Source organism: Asterias rubens, chromosome 7 (genome assembly GCF_902459465.1).
Source record: "Asterias rubens chromosome 7, eAstRub1.3, whole genome shotgun sequence".
Classification (NCBI taxonomy): Eukaryota; Metazoa; Echinodermata; class Asteroidea; order Forcipulatida; family Asteriidae; genus Asterias; species Asterias rubens.
Window position 1 is genome coordinate 13,973,066 of NC_047068.1, and position 19,471 is coordinate 13,992,536.

The 19,471-nt window shown below is 37.9% G+C and overlaps 2 protein-coding genes across 2 annotated transcripts in view; both read left to right on the plus strand.

Annotated features, from left to right (window-relative positions):
* The first annotated feature begins 2,222 nt into the window (after positions 1-2,222).
* LOC117292949 (microfibril-associated glycoprotein 4-like) lies at positions 2,223-3,431 on the plus strand. Its single transcript, XM_033775129.1, has one exon. The coding sequence runs from the start codon at positions 2,298-2,300 to the stop codon at positions 3,315-3,317; it is 1,020 nt and encodes a 339-aa protein (XP_033631020.1). The 5' UTR covers positions 2,223-2,297; the 3' UTR covers positions 3,318-3,431.
* Positions 3,432-8,934: 5,503 nt separating this feature from the next.
* Positions 8,935-19,471, plus strand: part of LOC117292928 (protein unc-13 homolog D-like) — a 36,663-nt gene continuing 26,126 nt past the window's right edge. Inside the window, exons 1-4 of the mRNA XM_033775103.1 lie at positions 8,935-9,645; positions 13,476-13,572; positions 17,989-18,072; positions 18,875-18,979. Coding sequence (XP_033630994.1) covers positions 9,440-9,645; positions 13,476-13,572; positions 17,989-18,072; positions 18,875-18,979 — 492 coding nt within the window. The 5' untranslated portion in view covers positions 8,935-9,439. The remainder of the gene's footprint in view (positions 9,646-13,475; positions 13,573-17,988; positions 18,073-18,874; positions 18,980-19,471) is intronic.

Genomic DNA, 19,471 nt, shown 5'->3' on the forward strand with positions numbered 1-19,471 from the left:
TTTAAGGAATTACGTTAGATTTTCTCGAGGAGCACTCTTGGGGAGCCTCGAGAGTTCGAGGAACTGAACTCCGGGGAGCCATTATGATTGTGTTAGATTTGTAGATAATTAATTGTAATTAGTAAAGGATAATTATTTAGGGACTGTGGAGCTATTTAAGGAATTACGTTAGACTTTCTTGAGGAGCATTCTCGAGGAGCCACAAGAGTCCGAGTAGCTAAACTCGAGGAGCCATTAGGATTGTGTTAGATTTGTAGATAATTAATTGTAAGTAGTAGAGGAGGATATTGGAGCCACAGGGCCTTGACAATATCACTTGGTGTGTTTTATATTACAAAGCTCAAGTTTATCTTACCATGGACAAGGAGTGGACAGTTCCCTTATAATTTTCATCGCTCGTGGATTCGTTTGGATTGGATCTTGTTGAAGCTGCAAAGCGCAAGACCCTTTCAGTGTTTATAGTTAGAGTGCATTTTGTTGAAGCTGCAAAGCGCAGGATCACTCGGAGCAGTTGGATATTGTATGGTTGGAGCCTGGTATCACTGTAGTTTATTATAGGTTTAAATAAGTGGATTTTGTTGTAGCTGTAGAGCGCAGGATCGCTTTGATTATAGTAGTGGAGATTGTAGTTTTAACGTGTTTAAGTAGTGGATTTGCAGGTGGAAGACCAGTAAATTTAGAGGATTCATTTGGGAAATATAAAAGAACTGATAAACCCTGGCTTGTAAATATTGAGTGATGTAAATAATAATTTGGTGAAGTGGAGTCTCAAATAAAACAGTTATTGCCATTTCGCAGATTTAATCATTTGGTTTTATCCTCTTACTTGGTCATATATTTTGTCTACCAACTCGATAATCTAAACCGGTGAGGCGGAACTCCGGTGGTTTAGGCCTTTAAATTTTCCGCCTGGTGGCAGCGCTATTAAAGACGACCTGTGAGACGACTTTAGGTCAGACGAGGTCTACATTTCCGCCACAATAGAAACCACCTCACATGATCCATCACCATCGTTGCGTGCTTTTTACTTCCCGCCATTACAGATATTATCTATAAGGATATTAATTTCAGAATCGTTTTCCAAAGTGAAGGACGAATTTAACATCATCTCTCTCCTGAGATAAACTTGTCAGGGTTTTAACTCGAGACGCGATATGGAGCAAAAATAGAACACAGATCGATTGTTAAAGTTAAATGAGGGTTTTCCGAAGAGCGATGTCGATAGCAGTTTCTTATTATAACTCAAACGCCATACGAGCAATCTGTGAAAATGTTATGCAAAATAACATATATATTCCTTTTTTAGAAAATACAGGGGTGAAATCTCACGATTCGTAAATGAAATTCCGTTCTTTTTGTCATCTTATTTTGTTGTAGCAAATCAAAATAATGTATATTTGGTTTGAGGGTTTACCATGAGTGTATCTACTAGCCAGGTAGAGTTTGTTCTTTAGAGAACTGTCGTTCTATATTCTACTACTAAGCTTATAGAATCGTTATTAACTGCACTACCGCGGAGTCAGTTCTTAAATTGGTCTCAACGTTTCGACTAGCTTGCTCCAGTCATCGTCAGGAGACTGGAATCATAACAAGAAATCAACCATTTTCTTGCACACCGCAGTACTTCAGTTGGAAATATCTCTCATGACAAATGATATTTGAATACAAATTATATTTATTTTCCATCATGGTCATGTTCTTAAGAAATCAAATCAAGTACGGAATAGTGTTTGTATGTTACTATTAGACATGTCTCCTCATGTAAACTCTGTTTTAAATCCACGCAGCTAGTATTACAAAAATTGACAACAGCAATTCCGCAAGGTTGTATAGGCTCGATTGAGCGGGTGGTTCATATCTGGAGTTAAATTTGCAGCTTGTGCTCATCTTCGTCTCCAATGTTATTCAAATTCTGATATTGATAGTACGCACGTCACAGCAGCCTCCATTATACTTATAGGCACGCATGGCGGTTCAGCTCAGCAACCAATCAGAGGAAGTTGCGTCACTGGTGTCAATAGGTAACTGACCAATAAAGTGTATCTTTGTGTTAGAACAATTATTTCAACCAATCAGTGTTGGGCATCAGCATAGAAGATCGTCGGTGCTTTGGTCTGCTGACCAATCAGGGCGTTATACACATGGCAATGTGAGATGCTTGATTATTTTGTCATCTTCTCTATGACTATGAACGAGTTGGTTAAGACCCAACACATCGGCCACTTGCACTGCACAATAATCTTTGGAAACGTTCAGTTAAAACTGTGGCTAGAAACATCGCAGTGGTTACAATTTGGATGGTAAAAAAGATGGGTGTTTCGCAGTGTGTTGCCTGTTTGGCGATGATACATGTAGCTCTTCTGTTGAGTGGCCAGGTGGAATGCCTTGACAGTCAATGTGGTGGATATCATCATCAAATGTTCAGTGCAGAAAACAGAGCTCTGAAACACTCCACATTCATGAAGAAAACTGTATCAAATCATGTCATATGTGGACGAGACTGCTACATTGATAAGAACTGTAAGTCTTTCAACTTCGACAAATGCAATAAACTGTGTGAGTTAAACAACGGTACGAGAGCTCTGCATCCTGAAGATTTCCTTGAAGATCAAGGGAGTGTTTACTTTGATACAGATGAGGACACAGTTCTCTTCTCTTTGCCAGATAGTTCTCTTCATCACTACAAAAGTTGTAAGGAGATGTTAGAGGCATGTTACTCCAGGAGCGATGTATACGTAATCTACCCAGAAGGGTTATCTGATGGTCTGGAAGTCTTCTGTGACATGGAGACTGATGGAGGGGGATGGATTGTGTTTCAGAGACGGCAGGACGGCAGTGTGGACTTCTACCGCACCTGGGCTGAGTACAAGGCTGGCTTTGGTAATCTTTCTGGTGAGTTCTGGCTGGGTAATGATAACTTGATGACTTTAACGTCTGATGACTCACAGGGACCATGGGAGCTTAGGGTGGATCTTTACGACAATAACGAAACGGCATTTGCGAAGTATGAAGATTTCAAGATTGTTGGTGCAAACTACACTCTTGAGTTTGGTGCATACGATGCAAGCAGTACTGCTGGTGACTCTCTTGATGAGAACAACGGAATGCCCTTTTCTACGATGAATAATGACAATGATAAGTGGGAAGATAACATGGCTGCACGTCATGAAGGAGCCTGGTGGTTTCCCGAAAGTCTCGCATCTCACTTAAATGGTAAATATTACCCAACTGGGCCTAATTTATACGCCAACGGCATTCAATGGATTAGTTGGCGATATGATTATTCTCTCTCAAAATGCAGCATGAAAATCCGTTAAAATGACGTCCGAATGATTCGTTTTAATCTTGTTCAGATTAAAACAATGAAAGCAATATTTAAAATAGGAACCTGCCAGCTAACGAAAAAGCCCAAGAGTTCCGTTATCGCAAAATAACGTCCACATAATCATCATTTATTATTCATGAATTCTCTTTAAAGGCAGTGGACGCTATTGGTAATAGATATATATAAATATTAGGCCTAGCATAAAACCTCACTTGCGTAACGAGTAAGGGGGAGAGGTTGGTGGTATAAAACATTGTGAGAAACGGCTCCCTCTGAAGTAACGTAGTTTTCGAGAAAGAAGTAATTTTCTACAAATTTGATTTCGAGACCTCAGAATAATATTATAGAATTTTTAGGCCACGAACTCAAGCTCTGAAAGCACATAACTTCGTGCGACAAGGGTGTTTTTTCTTTCATTATTATCTCGCAACTTCGACGATCGATTGATCTCAAATTTTCACAGGTTTGTTATTTTATACATATGTTGATCAAGTGAGAAGACTGGTCTTTGAAAATTACCAATAGTGTCCAGTGTCTTTAACATAGTTGTTGAGAGTTGAACAGAATAACTTATTTAGAAAGTTTTGCTATTAATTATATATGAACAAAAATATGGAACAAGTAAAATATGTTGTGGTCAAAAGTAGAACAATTTTTAAAACTAAGGCGGAAGAAAATTCTAAATTTTGATGTTTTACCAGTGTTTCGTTGAAGTGGAATAACAGTGTAGAGGGCTGGTGTTTACTGTGCATGACCGGGTTGGTGGCTGCTTGGCCATGCAACACTGTCCGCTCCGGACACTTTTGCATATGCAATCGTGTCCGGGGCTATGTAAGAACCGTCCGGTGAAAATGTACATGACTGTATTATGTACATGTATGTGCGTGCGTACGCATGCATGCACTGAACCTACGTATGTGCAGCATGAATGTTCACGTATTTTATGATTGCAGCGAATACCCAAACGGCCGAACATTTCCCATGTCATTCATGACATCAACTTAGCTTGTAAAAAAGAAATTTCGAACGTGTTCCGTCGACCAAGGGCGTTTAATTTACTGCAAGGACGGTTTAGCACGGGGGCGGACACAACTGCATATGCAAATGTGTCCGGGCGGACACAGTTGCATTATGCAGCAGCGTCCGGGCGGACACGATTGCATGTGCAAAACCGTCCGGCTGACATCATTGCATATGCAATAATGTCCTCCAGATAGTATTGCATAGAGGACATAATTGCATGCGACACCGGACACCAACCCGGTCATTACCACACATTCCTCAGACAGTTTCGCTATTCCTATTGGTGGAGGGCGCGTCACGTTGGGGTGTTTAAACGGTTGATAATGGCCAGCTGGAGCTGTTTATAACCGGTTATACGTTTAGATGCATACTACGCGCACGAATGCATATCCGAAAACTGGCTCAGTCATAAAAATGCAACACACGTACAGAGCTCAAGTACGTCGGATAAGTTTGACAGAGTTTCTTACTTTTAATACGCCTTTTAACTAAAAAGGCATTTATGAATGGGAATAAAAGAGTAGTGACTCGTTCTTAAACTTCAGTTTAAAACCTTGCAGGGTCGTGGCCCTGCAATAAAGGCCATCACCATGTTTGAAAGAAATGTATCCACTCTGCACTTTGCATAGCCCGATTGTGTTCCCAACTTTAAAACTTCTAATGCCACATTTTGCATAATATACGAAAGTCTGTATGTCAAAATAGTTTGCAAATACAGTGCATGTGAATTGGAAGATTGAGTCTTAAGAATTTCTCACAAGTATTGAACGTGTTTATTTGTTGTTCTGATATAAATTCGCACCTAAACTGCGCAATGTATTTAAGCTCACGGTTCCCCCAATTAAGCAAGTGCTAATATTTCACCTGCCAGTTGAATTTCTGAATTAAAATGTTCTGGTGTTGCTTCCCTTTATGTAAACTGGTATTATTTGTATGAATAAAGTATGTTTACCAAAGCGATTGTATTTTCAGTGTGAATCTAATAAAAAGAACTTGTCTTTAGACAATTTGGCTGTTTAGTTATATTATGAGTAAAAAGTGAAACAAATAATCATAAAATAATGGGAATATATGCGCGTGGTAAACAAATGTATTTCGGACACGATTTTCCCAATTTGAAGAAGTATTAATATTTCACCAGTTGACTTTCTGAACAGTTATAAATGTGTTGCTCCCTTCATTTAAACTGGTATGTTTTATATGTACAAATGTTTACTAACCATTTAGCCACTGGACCGCCCCGCCACCTAAAGCGATACACTATATATTATGCGGTAGGAGGAAACCTCGCTATAGCTTTTGTTTGTAGAAAATAAGAAACATCAAAATAAAACTAGATAGTCAATAGTAGGCCTACGCATTTGTTAATCCATCGAGTTGTTTATAGATCATTATTAATTCTCTCTTCACAGTTGACTTGTCGAAGCTATTGATGATGAAATAATTTAGCACTTACCCAACAAAACGCTTATTAGTAAACTCAAAGAGTAACTGTATTTATATTTCATGGTGATATTGTCGAAAACTTATGCCTTCGCAAACAATCAGCATTGAGCCAGATAAAAGCCTTGAAAAGCTATTGTGTCTATTTTATCATTATACAAAAATAATCGCCATAAATATTATCGGCGTTTAACTAGGGGGTTTATTGTGTGTCCCCCCCCCCCCCCCCTATGAGGACTTGTACAAATATAACCGAAAGGGTCACACATTTAGCATTTATTTATAAATAATAAGCCTTGGCTATCTTTAAAAAAAATTGAACTACGATTCTAGTAACTTTCTGCAGGAATCTTGAGAAGAAACAAAAGAAATTGACTAGAGGGCTGAAGTGATTTGTTTTAATGTGAATCAAATAGAAGAACTTGTGTTCGGAAAACTTGCTGTAAAATAAAATATATATTTATACATGGTATATGGAATTTATCTTTTAAAATTTTTAAATATAATTTTATTTACGCTTTTTAGAATTTTTATGTTTAACATTTTATTGATAAGTCGGAAAGACAAGATGGTTGCGAATACAGTGCATGTGATTTAGAAGCCGGAGTCTCATTTTGGAGTCGAATTTACAACCATTTGTTGAAATTGATAAGTGTTAGCTAAAGCGATTGTAGGCCTATGAATCGATCAGAAGAACTTGTCGTAAAAAATAAATGCCGTTTGATATTATACATAATATGTATTTTGTACGTCTGGTTATATTTTGTATATATTATATAAAAAATATAACCAGTACGTACAAATATTTTCCTTTTGAAGTAATATGAGGTCTAAATGTTTGATAAAATAACTGTATTTAGGACAGGCTGAAAGCGACTCAAGTTTCGAATGTTGAAATGTGAAAATGACATTATTTTTAATTACGTTTTTTAGAATTAGTTTCTAGAGACAATGTTATTGATATCCTACAATACGGTTACTTTAAACCATGTTTGTATGAAATGTATCCACTCTGCATTTTGCATAGCCTGAGTGTGCATCTAACCTTAAAACTTGTCACATTTTGCATAATGTACGAAAGGCTGGATGTCAAGATGTTTTGTCAATACAGTGCAGGTGAATTGGAAGATTGAGTCATGTTAAGAATTTAATTTTTGTTCTGATATAAATTCGCACATTGTTGTTGTTTCCCCTAAATTAAGCTAGCATTTATGAGAATAACTGTTTTCTAAAAAGCAAATGTATTTTTTGAATGTGAATCGAATATAAAGCTTATCTTTGAAAGAAATGCTGTCTAGTACAAACAAACAAAATATCTTGATCTTGATAAACATTTATATTTAGGATATGCTGGAAGTGATTTTTAATTTATCTTTTAAGATTTGATGACGTCATTTTAATTACGCTTCTTAGAAACTGTATGTTGACAATTTTATTGATAAGTCGGAAATTTGCTGTTTAGTACAAGAGAAAATTATAAAAATAAAATATTGTAAAATATTATGATTAGATTTTAAAATATTTTCATAATTATTTACGTGATTTTTTATTTGAAAAAAATATTAATCTGAAAACTTGCTTTTCAGTAAAAAAAATGACATAAAATATTGTTTTGCTTCTTAGATATTGTATGTTAAAAATTATTGATAAGTCGGAAAGGCAAGATGGTTTGTGAATAATATATTAATAGCGCATGTGATTTGTAAGCTTGAGTCAAATTTGGAGTCAAATTCGAAACTCGTAAAATTCTGATTTATGAAAATCCACTCTTTGAGCATGTTCGACTCTTTCTTAAGACTCAAATACTATTTGAAACATGTGAATATCGTCTTATGTTCCATTCTGATTATTTCATTGTAATATTTAAAAAGTTGTCGCTCCTATCAACTCCTATTAAACATTGCATGATTACAACCAAAGAATTTTGTAGCTCGTTATAAGTTTATCCGATGTGATTGTGAATGAAGGTAACAATAAAAACCTAGCATGGATTACAGATAGAGGTGGCATTTCAACATGACTATAGTGCCATTGCAAACCGCGCTATTCACACCCGTTGAATCACCCCCAGCGAAGCTGCTGGAGCGGTAGGAGGGAACTCATCAGCCGCAATGATTGAAATAATTATACAAACCATTCCTCCTCACACATCATGGGCCTGTTAAAGCATATTCATCCTTTAAAGGCAGTGGACACTATTGGTAATTACTATAAATAATTATTAGCATACAACCTTACTTGATAACGAGTAATGGGGAGAGTGGGGTAGTATAAAACATTGTGAGAAACGGCTCCCTCTGAAGTGGAGTAGTTTTCGAGAAAGAAGTAATTTTCCACGAATTTGATTTCGAGACCTCAAGTTTAGAATTTGATGTCCTGAAATCAAGCATCTGAAAGCACACAACTTTATGTGACAAGGGTGTTTTTTTCTTTCATATTATCTCGCAACTCCGACGAACAATCGAGCTCAAATTTTCGCAGGTTTGTTATTTTATGCATGTTGAGATACAGCAAGTGAGAAGACTGGTCTTTGACAATTCTCAATAGTGTCCACTGGCTTTAAGCCTATAAACACAAACAGCCTTGATTGGCAGGCAGTTACCACAGAAACTGTTTACACGCCAACATTTCATGAAGTTGTGCGATTGGTGCCCCACTCATTTTTTTCGCTTCGCATATAAATTTTCTAATTATTAATACTTTCTGCCTTACACAGCTTTATGAATCTGAGCCACTTAGCAGTAACGACACTGTGACAGTTTAGACTGTAATGTCATCTTGCTATCATGCATAAAGTATGATGTCACGCATACTCCCGGGGACTGCCCCCCCCCCCCCCCGACGCACCCACTCTCCAACCACCCCAGCACAAAAACACTTCCAAACCCTTCCGTTTTGACAATTGTAGCCATGATTTTAGCGTGCTTTGGGTATACTATACCCAAAGTACGCTACGCGCTCAGGGCTCAGACGAGAGAACGGAGCCTCAAGCCGAATCCAAAGACGAAGCCGTGGTTTCGAAAAGGGCCGTAACTGCGCATGCAGAACCCAAAGATTATTGCACCGCGCGCCACCAACGTTGTAAATAGTCTCATTCCACTCTCCTCGTCTCACACGCGAACGAGCAACATGAACACAGCATTATCATCAGTGTGATATAATGTACGATTTGTAACTCTCTCTGTTTTGTTTGCTTGGTCTGCCTGCCCCTGCTAGCTGGACACTTTCACACTTTTTCAGACACATTGACAGTGTCAATGTCGATACGTGTACGACAACGACGACGATACTTTCCACATGTGTCGTCAGGGAATTCTGGAAGTCTGAACTGAACTGAAGTGCCGCAAGAAGTGCAAGGAAAGTTTGGAAGCGAAAGTGACTTCTGAATGGGGATTTATATCCGGAAGCCGCAGTAATTTTTGTACTCTATATTTTATAAACTATCCAAAACATAATCCATTGCCTAACTGGTCTAGACTCTAACAATGTATTCACACAATAAATTACTGCTTCAAACACGATGTACCGGCATATTTTGCGGCTGAACTGTCAGGACTGTGGCTATCATCTGAGCTCAGGGAAGATGATTTTGTTTATTTTGTCTAGATAAATGCTTTCTCAGAACACAAGTTTTCGTCAGATTGGGCCATGGAGTACAACAACAACATGTCTACTGTGAGCAAAGGAGCTATAGGTCAGTCTAGTCAAATTCATCTCGCTGGTAGTTATGGCGGTTTTAGTCGGGGTCGGAGGAAATCGGTGGCTGTGGCAGTACTTCAAGAAGAGGATGAAGAAAGAGTTCTTCAAGAAACCCTGAAAGTCGCCGTTTCGGAAATGAAACATTCCAAATCAGGGTGAGTATGACTCTTGATTGAGTAAGGTTTTGTTTGTATAGATGATCTTCCTGTCTCTAGTCTAAGCATGGGTCTAAGGGAACTCGGCAAGCTCTCAAGCAAGGGGATAATAAACGCCAAGCTGTCAACACTACAGCAAAAGGTCTGGTGTATTGAAATAGTCGATTTCACCAATTTCTTCCTAACTTAGGATTAATCTTAGGACTTTAAGGACGAGTCCCAGACAATGCACACTGTAGCATGCATACCTTAAGATTAATCCTAAGTTAGGACGAGTTACTCGTTCTACTTAGGATAGGATTAATCCTAGCGTATTGTGAAATCGGCTGCAGGGCACATTTTTGTAAATTAAGCACAACAACTCGCTAAACACAGGAAAGTATTGCCAATATTACATTAAAGTTTACATTGTTGTGACTGGTGGTGCCCCACTCAATTTTGACGATCTTTTTCTTTCAAAGCAAAAACTGAGTGGGGTACCAATGACATTGTCACAACAATGTAAACTTAATGTAATTTTGGCTGTTAACCTAATACACCTGTTTCTGTTAAGCGATACTTTTCTGTGCTTAAAAAAAGCAAGATTTTCTGCTTTTCTGTGCTTAGCAAGTTTTTGTGCTTACAGGCTTTACGAAATTGGGCCCAGGCTTGATTGGAGTTGTGGCAGTGGCGGTAGCACGATAGTTTGGATCCCAGCTCCTCCCAAGGTGATCCACAAGTTCACAAGGTCGTCATGGCCGAGCAGATTAGAGCATGGTGGATCGGGGTGTGGGTTCAAATCCTGGTCATGACAATTGTGCCCTTGGCCTTGAGCATGAAGCTTCACTTATTGTTTCTCTTTACCGAGTGGTGTAAAGGTACCTGCTGAGGGTAGAGATTGATTATGTTTTGTTTGCACAAGCCTTCGGAGTGCCGCGGCACTATTTTTTAAGATAAAGATTGAAACAAGTCTATGTTTGTATTTGCTGGGACTGTTTGCTGAGTAAACACACTGTTAGGTTAGATAACATCCTGCTTGTAAAGCCATTAGGTACGTTTAGTGGAAACAATCAGGTTGTTCCTGTAGGTTGTTCCTGATGTGGGAATTGGAAATTTGTAATCAAGGATCTTTGAAAAGGTGGCATGACTTGTCAGAAGCTGGAAGTTGGGAGCACTAGGTCATCGAGTTTTCACACTTGGGGTTTCTCACTTAGTTCTTCTTCACCTGTATCGTACAGCATGCCGCAACAGGATTTCTGACTGAAGACTGAAGACTATAACTCACTGTCGAATCATTTCTCGCCATCAGAATTCCATATTTCATACTAAGGATGCGTTTCATCAGCATGTAGCAAGCCAGCAGTGCAATACTTTATGCACCATACGTGATGCCAGCGGACCAACTGTTTTGAGTGACGCTGTTCCTGCTAAGCCTGAGGCCTATGTGCTGCCATTTCTGCAAATTCCAGCCTTTTTCATTTTTTTCTGCTTCAGACTTAGAAAAAGTTTGGCCACTAAAAAATTATTGGCCAGGCCGGCCGCACAACTGTTAAGTGACGCTGTTCCTGCTAATTATGAGGCCTATGTGCTGCCTTTTCCAGCCTAAATTCATTAGTCTACTTCGGACTTAAAATGTTTGGTCACTGATCAAAAGTCGGAACAACAGTTAAGCCTGAGACCTATGGACTGCCAATTCCAGCCTAAATTCACTATTCTACTTCAGACTCCAAACGTTTGATCACTGACCCAAAAGACAAACTTTCTTCTTATCCATTATGGCTCAAAACATTACAGCCACACTAGCTCACCAGCCAGCAATGGTAAATGCTATGAAAGAATCCAGAGATGAGTCTAAAGAATTTCTCAACAGATTTTCTAATTTGACGTAAGTATTGCTTGGTAAGGTTTGCCAGTAACTTCTTCAGTGACTAGCCAGCAACAGGACAATTTTTCCACTAGTGTATAGTCCCCCAGATTTTTCCCTAGTCCCTATTTCTTAAAACAGGGATTGTTTTCAACACTGAACTAGCCATCCAGACCACTTGAAGAGAATTTTAACTGGTCCTGATGTATTTTAACCACCATTTGGCTAGTGAAACACGGTTTTTAAAGGAGAGTTGCTCTATCAATGTGTTGTTACATGTTGATCTACCATGTACTTGGTAAGATCCAATTACGCCCTGCTGAAACTTTGGTTGTTGTGTTAACTGGAAATTAAGTTTATTTTGATATTTTTGCTGTAAAAATGTTTGTGTGAGTACGAGAACATTTTGGTAGTCAAGTCAGTCCCATAAGCCATTTTGAGATATGGCGGACACAATGCTATGCTACAACCATGGAGGGAGGAAAGGTGCATCCTTCCTCCATGCTACAACACTATTAATTTTGGGTCAATTTGTTGGTATGCACCCAAACTAAACAGTGTCCACCGTTACTCAAAAAGGCTAACTGTACACCGTGTACCTTTCCCAGATACATTGTAGCATGAGTCATCAGTTATGATGTACAGCACTGGTGTTAATTACACAACACAACACAACTCTTTTTATGTAATCATTGACTGAGGGTGGAGTGAAGTGGCTGAGTGAGCAGTCTAGCACCCATAGCTCCATGCCCAAGTGGAGCTCCTGTCTCTCCCCACATGGGTCTTTAAAGGCACTGGACACCTTTGGTTATTGTCAAAGAGTAGTATTCTTACTTGGTGTGTCGCAGCATGCATAAAATAACAGGCTGTAGTGAATATATTATTAATGAAAGGGAAAACACCCTTGTTTTATTACTTTGTGTGCAAAGGTCCTATCCAAGTGTCCTTCAGCAAGTGCTTTTTCATTTAAATGAGACATTGTGAATAAAGCTCAAAGGTCTGATGTGTTGTGCAGACTGTAAAGGAAATGTTTGTTTTTTTTGTTTTGTTTTCAAGGATGGGTCCTTGAATTGTTTTTCTCAATGTAATGTCGATTTATAGGCAATTTAAAAGAAATAAGTGTAAGTTTCAGTTGTATTCATTGTCTACTTGCTGAGAAAACAGCAAAAATTGTCATGCGGTGAATGCTTTCCCTTGTATAGCAGAGCAAAATGCTAAGCAAAATGTGTCAGTTACTATCAGTCATTCAGATATCATCATTTGCTACTCAATTTTACCATTCAGTATGCACACATTTTGTTCAGTCAAAATATTTTGCTATGCATGCTGGATGAAATCGTTCCCTAACATGTTTTTTATTCGCACGAGCGTCAAATACCCCTGACGTCTGGTACCAACTGCATCTCTCTGGCCCCCCAGCATTCTCAAATGGTCACCAACCGAATGGACGCATTCCCAAGCAGAAATCAACCCTTATAAATCTGAGAAATGATTCATGTATACTGGTTTCTCAGAATTTGTTTCAAAATATGCACTGGACACTATTGGTAATTACTAAAAAATAATGACTAGCATAAAACCTTACTTGGTAGCGAGCAATTGAGAGCTCTTGATGGTATTAAACATTGTGAGAAACTGCTCACTCTGAAGTACATGTGATGCAGGTTTTGAGAAAGAGGTAATTTCTCACTCAATAATAAAATGACTTCAGGCCTGAAGCCTTTGACTGTGCATCCTGAAAGCACACAAAATGGTGCAACAATGGTGTATTTTCTTGCATTATTTTCAATTGCAACTTCAATGACCAATTGAGCACAAACTTTCACAGGCTTGTTATTTTACACAACGTGAGAAGACAATTACCAAAAGTGTCAAATGCCTTTAAATAATATCAACAGCTGCAGTGCTTGGTCATATAGCTTTGGTGTATTTACTGAGCTACAACTAGCAACCTACCTCTAATGTGGCTCAAATTCTTTGTTCCCAGGGTCTCTGAATCAGATGGAAACTTCTTCGAGAATTTCTCCGCTTTGCCAAAAAAACAACAGAGTTTACAGTTCAGGAAGAATGCTGGCAGTTCGAAGGTAATTTGGTTTCAGCAGAGCTGCTTTTATGAACTTTAAGGCAAAGTTTACTTCTTTTTATTGACTGTTTGATTGTTTTTATCCTAATATAATGTAGATGTATCAATATGTTAAAGGCAGTGGACACTATTGGTAATTACTCAAAATAATTATTAGCATAAAACCTTTCTTGGTAACGAGTAATGGGGAGAGGTTTATAGTATACAAATATTGAGTGGCTCAGAGTGGAATGGGAAGAATATTATCGCAAGGTAAAATTTGGATGGAACAGTCCAAGTTTTACAGAGCAATAATATTCCTTCCATTTCACGAATTAAAGCCACTCAATATTTGTTTTATATAACTGACAAATAGATCCTTGTAATTTGATGTATTTGAAAAGTATTTCATTATGAAAAATCACACAAATTACTGACAACCAAAAATCATGTAGCGCCGGCCACGTAGCGGCAGCAATTCACAAATCGAATCACAACCTTTTGCACAGGTGCTCCTTTGTTTTAGCAGCTGCGCGGTAGCGCTGTACTGCTCAAAAACATTGGGAACAAGGATGATCCCAACTGTTGAATGGGAAATGCTATTCCCCATGGGCGAATAGGTCTTTTTGATCGCCGGTGCGGATGGGAGTAATAGTGAATGTCACGTGAAGTAAGTTCCACCAATCAAATGACAAGGATCTGTATGTCAGTTACATGTAAACATTGTGAGAAACAGCTCCCTCTGAAGTGACATACTTTTCGAGAAAGAAGTAATTTTCCACTTATTTGATTTTAAGATCTCAGATTAAAAATTTGGGGTCTCGAAATTAAGCAACGAATTACAACTTCGAATTACAACTTCGGTCTCGAATTACAACTTCGTGTGACCATGGTGGGACAAGGGTGATTTTTCTTCCATTAATATCTCGCAACTTTGACGACCAATTGAGCTGAAATTTTCACAGGTTTGTTATTTTATGCATGTTGAGATACACCAAGTGTGAAGACTAGTCTTTGACAATTACCAATAGTGTCCAGTGTCTGTAAAACAATACAATTTTCCAAAGGTGGTTGTGTTTTTAAGATAGCTGAATATCAAGAGCGTTTACAACTCAATGCAGGAAGAATAAGCCCTATGAGGTATACACAATCTGAGAAGCCTTACTGACAGTAACGTTTCTCAGATTCAAATTTTGGGGCATAACAACTTCTATCGTTTTATATAACCACACTACTTTGAAGTGACATGTTTCTCAAAATGCTTCTAACCCAAAATCTTATCCTAGCCAAATTTACCACGGCTGCTTTTAATAATTTAACTTGGGCAGAACAAGTAGCTATAAGCCCCTCAGCATAAGGTTACCAGCCAAAATACCATGTCACTATGTACCCTCTTTGACTGTGATTGGTACCCTGCTCAAATTGGTACTATTTTCTGATTAAGCGGCTCTGTGAAATCGGCCCAAGTATCAAGTTTATAAACAGTGCATGAGTCACAAATGTCAACACTGATTAACAAGAACTTGTTTACTTGTTTTTAGCATAAGGCCCATATCAGTCTAATAATATCTTAAGCTAACATTCCAGTCAAGAGAACAATGCACGAAAGTAGTTTACTGCGTTTGTACAAGGTGTTGTTGGTAAAGTACATCCTAGGGTATAAAAAGGACAAACAATTCTGATCACTTGTAATGTGTTTGTAAATGAGTAACACTTTGGTAGTTTGCTAAAATTTCATTTTATCACAGCATGCTAAGGAAAGATCAGTATGATTTGTCCTTTGTGCTGGTAGTTCCTTGAGTCAGGCTACGTCCCCTAGCCTTAGATCTCAAAGGTTTTTCTCAGGATCCCTTGCTGTTCCCAAAAGTGGTGCCTTCTTATGTAATAGACCTACCCTCACATTTGTCATACTTGTCCACAATACATCTTTAAACATTCCATTCCAATTTTCCCCCTGGTAAACCGTACCTGTTGTGAGCAGTTATGGATGCGTTCTGGTAGTACCTGCTTCGGTATTCAACCAGTGTTAAAACATGATATTAAAATGGTTTATTTTTTTTTTTAATCCAACATAGTAGTGGTTAAACTGAATTGAGATGAATTTACATTAAAATATACAATATTGGTTTATTTTTTATACAATACTTCTAACTTGTAGCATATTTGAAATTTAACAAATACAACATCACAAAAGAAAACTTGGCCTAAAAATAAACAAAAGTCATATAAATTTTTGTAAAAATAGTATTTACGCATGTCAACATGATAGCAAATTTTTCATGAAAAAAATCATGTTACTTTTTGCTGCTAATTATCGTCTCAGGAGAATTTATTTTTAGCATGTAAAGCGTACATGTATTTACCAGTATGGGTTAATACCAGTAATGGTAAATACTAAAATAATAATGTATATAACATGACTGTCCTGGAAATATCGCTCTGTGAATTTCACTTTTTTTTCTTCTTAAAAACTTGATGACCAATGAAGCTGAAGAGTAGGGATTCATTACATGGCCAAAAACAAAAGGTACTCAAACCCTTTAACAGTGGTTCGCTGACCAATGCCAGTTTAAAGGAACACGTTGCCTTGGATCGGTCGAGTTGGTCTTTGAAAAGCGTTCTGTAATCGTTTGTTATAAAATGCATGTGGGTAGAAAGATGTAGTAAAAGTAGAAAATAATGATCCACACAAATATGCCTCGAAATTGCATGGTTTTCTTTTTACCTCAACGACAAACACGGTCGGCCATTAATGGGATGGCTGACTGTATTAGTTGGCGACGTAAAAGGAAAACTGTGCAATTTTGAGTGATACTTGTGTCAGTGGGGATCATTATATATTGTACTTTTAAAACATCTTTCTAACCATATGCATTTCATAACAAACGGTTTCAAACCCTTTTTATAGACCAACTCTTTAAAACATCTTTCTAACCATATGCATTTCAGAACAAACGGTTTCAAACCCTTTTTAAAGACCAACTCGTCCAATCCAAGGCAGCACGTTCCTTTAAAATACATGAGGACCTTTCAAAATTATCTCTAAGTGGTCCTGTTGACTAGTTCAGTGTGGCAAAGCATCCATACTTCATTTGAAATTATGGACTTAATGAATAAGATGGACCAGTGAAGTGACAAGGTTACTGGTTCTGTTGACTGGTCACCGAAAAAAGGGCAAAGCCTGCATTAAAATTAAGTTTTAATAATAAAATGGTTGTAGTTGAAAAAAGTCATGCGCTGTTGACCTTGCGTTGAGTTTTGGAATGCCATTTCATCCAGAGGCCCCATAGTGTGTGTTGGGGTGCACATTATTAATCAATCGATCAATCAATCAGAAGACATTTTTATGGCGCCAAAAATCAACACAAATTGATAGTACAATTTGATTTTTATAAACCAACTATATACATCAAGTGATGTTTATTTAATTGTTTTAATCTTCAGTTGAATAAACAGGAAGAACAAAATGAAGAAAACAATCAAGTCAGACATTCTCATTTGTATTCATTGTAATTACAGCTAACTTGGTCCAATGCCTCCACAGTTTTGAAGAAAAAAAACCTGTTGAGAACAGTAGTTCATGGTGTGGGAAAAAAAAATGTTATCTTTTTTTATGGGGGGGGGGGATCTGACTTAATACTCCAATGTATGGCTTCCCTAGCAACAAAGGTGCTGAATTTGATTGTTATTGTTGTCATGCTTGGCTGGGCAGCAGCTGGTATACATGAATGAGGGGGTGCCAGGCTGCTGACAGCAGCACCTGCTGATGGTGGGAGGCTGCAGCCATGTGTGCTGTCATAGTGCACCACTAGTCAGCATGGTACATGTACATGGTACAGTGTGTCCACCATGGTTGCTGACCACTTATTGGCAGATTGAGTTTTCCTTATGATTAATTTTACATGACCATGAAGGATCTACAGGACCCATTAAAGAATAAAAGCATGACAAAATCCCAGGTAGGTGGCTATAGTTTGCAGAAGTACATGTACATGTATATTTAAAACCACATGGGAAACTGGGTAAATTTTACAACAATTTTGTGTTGAACTAAGACAAATTTGTTAGAGGGAAACTTGAACCTGAAACTTCCGTATGGAAGTGCCGGTGCTCTACCTGGAAATTTTTCTGTATTCTGCCACATCTTTTGCACTCACTTTTACCAACACGTATGTCTCATTTCAGTATGGTACTATTTTATTTCATAACAAATGTAAAAGAGGTGGCAGGATTTGGAAAATTTTCCCTGTACCATAAGATAGGGAGACCCCAACATAGAACTGAAATACCCAGTTGGTAGAGCACTGGCATGTTAATCTGGAGGTCGCAGGTTCAAGTCCCACTCCAGCCAATTTGTCTTTGTTCAACCGCTAATTTGTATCAATTGTTTTGTTTGAAGTTGAAATAGTTTTGAAATAGTTTTTGTGTGTTTCATTAGGAGAATGAGCAATCGGATGAAGACATCTTGAACAACAGACTTGATCATCCCTGTAAAGACTTGCCACATCCAACTAAAAAAGAGGTACCTACTACTTGTACATTTACTACGTTCGTTTTCATTTTATCTTTGCTTCAAACTGGCCAATATTTAAAGGGGAGGGTGGTAAATAGTAACAAGAAATTTGTTGATTTGATAGTTTCCTGCACGATGCATTTGGAACTTTAACAGAATAATATGCTTGTTATGGGTCTATTTATTCACGATGCATTTGGAACTTAACAGAATAATATGCTTGTTATGGGTCTATTTATTCACAAGTTTACAGAGCCAATCGGTCTTTATATATTATGTATCCCACATGACCAGTATGCAACGTCATGCAATTTCACTCATACAGAACTCAAAACATCACCTTTTCCAGATTTGTTCTGTATGCTTGGCGATTTATTTCATTCTTATTCCTTTGTATTGTCAATTGCTGATTGTTGTAATATGATTGTTGTATTGAAATCGTTTGTGTAACTTTTTCTCTGTAAGAAAGTTACTTTATATAAATGCTTAGATAATAGTGTTATTATAATGCATTGAACTCTTGAGTCTTGAGTCTTGAGTAAATTAATCCCTTAACGGCTGACGTGGGAAGCTAAACTGCCAGATGGTGCGTTGGTGGCGTCATTGGTTGACGGTGCAAGGTGCGCAGAGAATAAATAAATAAAAAGGAAACGAAAAGGTTGTGCACTATTTACATTGTGCAAGACTGGGTTTACAGCATCCTAGAGCCAGCCAGAGGTCGTAGGACTCTAATTGCTGGCAGGGCAACCTGTTGGAATGCTGAGATGGATGGCGCATAGACTGAACTATTTATTATTTTATTTTATTGTAGATTCTTGATTTGTATCGGGTTCTGGTGTCTGTTGTTTATTTTCGTCTTGGGTCTGTGGATCAGCCCTTCCCAGCGGAGCAAGAACTGTACAGCTACCTCCATGAGGTAAGTCATGCGATCGCAAAAATTAAAGGCAGTGGACACTATTGGTAATTACTCAAAATAATTATTAGCATAAAACCTAACTTGGTAATGAGTAAAGGGGAGAGGTTGATAGTATAAAACATTCTGAGAAAAGGCTCCCTCGGAAGTGACGTAGTTTTCGAGAAAAAAGTAATTTTCACGAATTTGATTTTAATACCTAAGAATTAGATTTTGAGGTCCCAAAATCAAGCATCTAGAAGCACACAACTTTGTGTGACAATGGTGTTTTTTCTTCCATTATTATCTCACAACTTCGATCACCAATTGAGCTCAAATTTGTTATTTCATGCATATGTTGAGATACACCAAGTGAGAAGACTGTTCTTTGACAATTACCAATAGTGTCCAGTGTCTTTAAACTCTTGTTTTATTACTTTGATAGAGTAGGCAATGCTTATATTAAGGGATCAAAGAGTGGCGGACAAGTTTTTAAATGGCCGTTTAAAACCAGCA